The sequence below is a fragment of the Monoraphidium neglectum genome, assembly GCF_000611645.1.
Source record: "Monoraphidium neglectum strain SAG 48.87 unplaced genomic scaffold scaffold00239, whole genome shotgun sequence".
Classification (NCBI taxonomy): Eukaryota; Viridiplantae; Chlorophyta; class Chlorophyceae; order Sphaeropleales; family Selenastraceae; genus Monoraphidium; species Monoraphidium neglectum.
Window position 1 is genome coordinate 1 of NW_014013389.1, and position 6131 is coordinate 6131.

Here is a 6131-nt window from a genome sequence, read left to right on the forward strand (position 1 = left end):
CCCCCACCCCCGGCCCCACGTGCCCCCCGCCTGACACCCCATTACACCGCCCACACACCCGGAATTACAACGCATCGGCACCCGGCGCCCGACCCTGTAACCCGACGACCCTTTCTGCAGAACACTGGGGTGAGGTTACAATGAGAGGCAGTGTCCCATGGGATGTCCTTGCAGGGGCAGAGGGCGAGTGCTGAACTGCGTGGCCCACGCTGCAGGTCGCAGGGACAAACTGGGAACAAAGAGAGCCGCGTGCTAGGTGCAAGCACTCTTGTGCTGCTTGCTCGGGCATCTGGACGGGTGCAGGGAGCTAGATTATGGCAGGTGCTCTTGCCAATGTGCTGCTGGCTGCGCCGCAAGCAACGGTCGCAGATCGGCGGCCTTGTCGGGCCGCCTACATACATTCTGTAGAGGAGAGAGAGATTCGAGGAGACGAGTTCAGTCGCAAGAGGCATCGATCCCATCGGCTTTGGCGTGTCAGCGCCCTCGCCCCACGATCCAGGCACGCCGTTCAGTTGAGGCAGCAGCTGGCAACGCGCAGCCGGACTCTCCGGCACCATGTGCCTTGCGCAACGGGGTCCGCCGCAAACAGCGCTGTCCGCACAGTTTTTGTGTGTGAGGTTGTCTGCTGCCGCAATGCAGGCCGCCCAGCCTGTGGTCGGGCATCCCCTATGCGTGTGCGTCAGGTTGTGGCTGCAAACGAAGCCAGCCGTGGGAGCGCGGGTGTGCGTGGCAGACTCAGGGGCAGGGAGGTGCAAGGACTGCCGAGTGCGGGTTGCAGAGGCGTTCGGGGCACGCATCAATATGCCAGGGTTTCACCAGCCTGTGTGACGCCACACCATGCATTGGGCCGGTCTTTCACCAGCCGCATGTGCCACTGCATCAAACATCTTGCAGGCTTGACGAGTCAAGCACGCTGGTCGCAGTGTTTGGGGGGTTGTTGTGGTCAAAAGTGTGTTGACTTTGTTGGCAGCGCCTGCCTGCATTCGAGGGCTGGGTTGACAGCCCCTGTGACCAGGGCCTTGGATCTGGCGGTGCAGCAGCCCTGCCCCCCCGGCATGCAGGGAAGCGTTGTGCGCTCTCTGGAAGGCGCTCGCCGTGCGCAATCCGCCCACAACGCAGCAGGCAGACGATCAGAACAGAACGGAACGGAACGGAACAGAACAGAACAGAACAGAACAGAACAGAACAGAACAGAACAGAACAGAACAGAACAGAACAAAGCCGCCTGTCGCCCTGCTCAGAAGACTGGCTAGCAAGGGCTGCCTTGCATACCGCAGCCGCGTCAACAAGGTGCATGTGTTGCTGTGTCAGGGCAGATGTCCGCGGGCGCCGCTGCTTCCGCGCCCCTGTTTGTTAGCTGGCATCAGCCGGCTTGTGCCGGCAGGCGGGCGCATGAGTGCACGGCACGCCAGGGAGCCCCCGATGTGCCGCTCAGAACTCGTCGCACCACTCGTCAAACTGGGTCACCACCGCCATATGCGACGCCGGGGAGCCGCGGTACCCGTCGCTGGCGCCCACGCCCGCGCCGCCTGGTGGCAGGGCCCCAAGCCCGTCCAGCGGCTGCGGCCAGAGGTCTGGGCAGCCGGACAGGCACCCGTCCGCCGCGCCGCACGGGTCCCACGGCGAGGCGCTGCCCGCGCCGAGCGTGGCCAGCAGGCGCGGGGTGGGCAGGAGCGGCGGCAGCCCCAGCGGGGACGGCAGCGGCAGCAGGGCGCGTGCAGATACGGGCCGATTCTGCTGCTGCGGCTGCTGCGGCTGCGGCAGGGGGGCCGGTTGTGGCAGCTGTCGCGGCTGGCTGCCTGCAGGCTCCACCACTTGGACAAAGAGAGGCGGCGGCGCGAGCGCCCTGGCTGGCAGCGCAGGGGCGGACGCAGCCTGCGCCTGCGGCGCCTGCTGCGCCGCCGCGGGCCACCCTCCCGAGCCGTCTGAGGCGACAGCCCCCGTGGCCGACCAACAGGCAGTGCTGTCGCTGCTGTCCGCGCTCTGACCATCACCGTTGTTGGGCTGCAGCTCTGGGTGCGGCTGTGGCATGGCTGGCGCTGCGACAGTGGCGGCGCTTTCGGCGCCCTTGACGCACCCCGCTGTCCGCAGCGCCGCTGTGCGGCGCACAGCGCGACCGGCGGCGGGCTGGGCTGCGCCCAAGGTGGCGCAAGTGTTGCTGCCTCCGACTGGCGCCGCGTCCCATGCGGGTAGCGAGTGGCATCCGGCCAGTAGCCTGAAGCCGATCATGCCGCTCCCGCCACTCATGGGGATGCCGCTGGGGGCGCCGCAGCTGGTTGGCAGGGCCATCCCCACGGCTGCAGAACTGTGCGTGACGGCTGCGGGGGCTGTGCCAACGCGCACCGCGCAGGCCGCCGGCGGAGCTGTCCGCGCCCTCTTGGCGCAGGGCGCCGCGGGGTCAAGCGCAGCGTCTACCGCTCCCGCCTCTTGCTTCACTACCACCCCAGGCGAGAAGCGCCGCACCGCCCCGGCGCCGGCCGCGGGCCCAGCCCCGCTCGCAGGCCCAGCGCCGGCCGCAGCGCCGCCGGGCGGCGGCGGATTGTGCTCGCTGATGGGCGCGAGGCGCCGGATGTTAGCCATGAAGGGGAGCTGGTCGATGTATGCGAGGGCCTCCACCGCGCGCTGGTAGGAGAAGTTGAAGGCAGCGGCCTCGCCAAATAGCAGGAGGGCGGCGCAGTCATACACCTGTGAGGGCGAGGGGGGGCGCGACGGGTTCGGCAGGGATGAGCGGCGCGGAGTGCTGGCAAGAACTAGCTGTGAGCCGAAAACAAGAGCCTGATTCAGGACCTCTGGCCGTTCGCGACGGGGGCGTAGGGACGAGGGGCATTCGCAGAGTGGCAGTACACATGCGAGCATTCTTTCGGACAGTGCAGCACGTCGTACCCATGCAGGCAACATGCGGTAAGACTGACAAAGCATCAGGCAGCTATGCGGAGTGTGTGGAAGCCTCTCATTCGGCATACCTGCGCAGCGTGGTCTTCGTTGGCATGCCTGTGGACGGGTTGGGCAAAGCAGGCGAGGCCAGCCGACAGACCGGGGGTGCATTTCAGAGGGGGCCACACCAGGGTTGCATGGGAGTGGCGCGGCCATGTGAAATTCCGTTATGCCTAGACATGACCTGGGTGTTGATCAAGGATGATGCAGCGCCCCGTAGGTGCGGCGCATGCGAGCACACAGCGCGCGCGCCCACGCGCGCACAGCGCACAGCGCACAGTCTGCATCACCATCAAGGCCAGAAATGGGCGCCCTCGCACACCTGCCGAGGTGGTGCTGCTTGCCAGACAGGCTGACTCGGACGCGCCAACAGCCCTCGTGCTTGTCCCACGCGAGTCCCTTATAGAAGGAAGTGGGCTGGTTGCGCGGCGCCTTGCGCTTAGTATCGCTGCGATGTGACGCCGCTGCTTTGCCGCCCGGCGGGCGCGCCCCTTGCTGCATCGCTGCAGCTGCGTATAAGATTTCACTGATCCAACTTCAGGGCTTGTGCCGGGGATCAGGCACGCGCAGGGGCACAAGCCGCGGGTGGTCAAGTCAGCGCTGAGCACGAGCGCGGGATCGATCTAGGAGCCTGGATCCAGGTAAAAAGAAAATGAAAAGGATTTTGGTATCAATATACAACTGTCTTATCAATACACTTCGACCTCCCTCCTCACGGACCGCGCCACGTTCCGGCTCTTCGATTTTGCGTGTCACTCTCTTCGTCATCCATAAAATTTGATGCGCAACTACTGTACTCCATCGTGTTCTTGTGCTCAGTGTGTTGCATTACCCTCGGTGCAAGCTGTTCCCCAAGCTGCCCTCTGCAGTGCACCTCCTGCTAATGACATGCGGCTGCCAGGGGCCGTAACAGGCGAACACATGTGCATTTTCCGTATTTCATGCGAGCTTCAATCTGGGCACTGCAGGTGAAGGAGTCCCAAGCCTAAGTGCTCAGTGCCCCCGAACGTCAGTGCCTCCGGACTGCACACTGCACACTGCTGCTCTGCCGCTGCCCGTTTGATGACTGCTGATGACGGGTCTCAGATGAAGGCAAATACCGCGTCCCTGACGTAATATTTCAGCAGACATGTACGCAAATACGGCTGGTAGCTGATCCTCGTTTGATAGGGCCCGACCCGGACCCGGGGGGCGGGGGCGGCGTCGGATGAGCAGGCCGTTCAGCCACGCATGGAGGGGAGGGTGCCTTTTGACAATTGGCTTGGAAGATGTTTCCGTTGCAGCATCCATTCATTTAACTTGCTTGGCTCTGCCTGAATGTTGCCCGACACCTGTCTTGAGGCGTGTAGACCTTCGGTCCACCAGACTGGCCTCTGCGTTTGAACGCCCGAGCTTAGCAAGCGTTGAAACTAGAGCAAAGGCGCTGCTGCTCCTTCCCCGGCCTGTGATACCCACCATCTAAGTCTCAGGCCCTGGTGCACGGACTGCCCAGCATCAACTGGTCAACACAGCTTGTATGTGCTTGTTGCATACAAGCCTCTGTTGCTCGAACCCCGTGCCCTTGCCTAATGAAGTTCCTGCAAGTAAAAGTGCCATTCTTGCATTGAAGTCTTACCCTGGCTGCTTCTAGACGCAGCCGCAGTCGTCCCTCTGTCATGGCGGAGCGGCGATGGCCGCCAGGTGCAGGCCAGGTGGCAATACTGTAGATGACATGTGTAATGGTTGCAGTCCGCTACGCTGTGGTCAATGGCACATTTTGTGTTTTCGCAGCCGCCGTGTGAAAATAGCAATTCGCAGGGCACGGAAATCCAGATCACGACTCCGCAAGAGGAGGGGGCACAATGAAGGCCCATTGCAGCTCGTCTGCGTCAGGACGTGCCTGGAATATTCAGCGCTCGGCACACAGGCTCGCCCTGGCCAGTGTGCGGCCATACGCCGCAGCGAGCAGCGGCAGCACTGCAGTCGGGTGGGTGGGTGCCATGCAGGGCAGGTTCGAGGCAGGACGCCTGGCTAGCTGGCTAAGCCCCAGAGGAGAACCACGTATAGCAGTTGCAGCCATCGGCCATGCCCCAGCCCCTGCCGCCGCTACCTCTGCATGCGCGTAGGGCAGAGAGCTTCCAAACCACCCGGCACGTCTTGCCAGACGGCGTCGCGCTCGAAGTGGTGAAGCTGTCCGCGGCAGAGGTGCGGCCTGTGAGCATGCACGCGCAGGCCACAGAAGAGCAACGCGCCCACTGCAGGCCGCGAACGTGACCAGCCATGATCTGCCGGGCAGCCGCGCCGGCCCGACGTCGTTGCGACACGGGCCTGCAACGGAGGCCGCGCTCCAGCGAGCCGGCGGCGAGCAGTCGCATGTGCCCCGCGGCCCAAGCACTGTCGGCGGTTTGCAGGACATGTTTCGTTTCCTTGTTCACTCCACCTGGAGCAAGTGCACGCCTTGCACCTCCCTCCTTGCCCCACTTGGACCCGGGCACCCCCCTCTGCCCCTCCCCACAATTCCCCACGCCCAGGGCCCATCCACGCGCCCGCCGCTGCTGTTTGTCCACGGCTCCTACCATGCAGCCTGGTGCTGGCAGGTGGGAGCGGGTGGCCGCTGCAACTGCTCTGCAACGGCCCTGGTGCCTTGTCTTTGTGCCCAGATTTTGTGCTTTGTTGCACAAGAACCGTTGCAAAGCAGTCCGCGCCTCCCCACCTGCACCGGGCACGAATGCGTTTCGAACGCGTGCCGATTGTCCTGAACCCTGAGACCTTGCGCCTCACGAGCAGCTGAGGATCGTCATCAGCAGCCTACCTACAAATGAGACCTGCGAACACCCCTTGCCCAGCAGGCCCCAAATGCAACTGACATCAAATTCCCATTTGTGCCCCCAAACCCGACCCCCTTCTTTCTGCCACTCCACCACCCCAGGAGCATTTCATGCCCTATTTCAGCCGGGCGGGATATGATTGCTTTGCCATCTCGCAGCGCTGCCAGGGCGGCAGCGACCGGCCCGCAGGTGCGTGTGCGGTGCGCCGCGTTGCGGCGCCAGCAGACCCTCCATTAAACGGTCAGCTGGCCGCGAAAGGGCTGGGATCGCGTGGGGAGGCAAGGAGTCCTCAGTGTAGCCACTTCACAAATCTGAGATCTTGCGACCAGCTTTGCCACATTGCTAGCGCCTTCGGGAGCTTGGGGCGGGGGGGGGGGGGAGGGGCTGAGG

General features: G+C 64.1%; 2 protein-coding genes across 2 annotated transcripts in view; one reads left to right on the forward strand and one right to left on the reverse strand.

Moving 5' to 3' along the window:
• Positions 1-1431: 1431 nt before the first annotated feature.
• Positions 1432-3435, reverse strand: MNEG_2182 (hypothetical protein; the record flags this gene model as incomplete). Its single annotated transcript, XM_014049336.1, has 3 exons — positions 1432-2685; positions 2964-2991; positions 3257-3435. 3 exons carry the CDS (start codon positions 3433-3435, stop codon positions 1432-1434), a joined length of 1461 nt encoding a protein of 486 aa, XP_013904790.1.
• Positions 3436-5851: 2416 nt separating this feature from the next.
• The window catches only part of MNEG_2183 (hypothetical protein), a gene marked incomplete at both ends in the record, with an annotated part of 3407 nt that continues 3127 nt past the window's right edge, over positions 5852-6131 (forward strand). The window contains one exon of the mRNA XM_014049337.1: positions 5852-5930. Within this exon, the coding sequence (XP_013904791.1) occupies positions 5852-5930 (79 nt within the window). The remainder of the gene's footprint in view (positions 5931-6131) is intronic.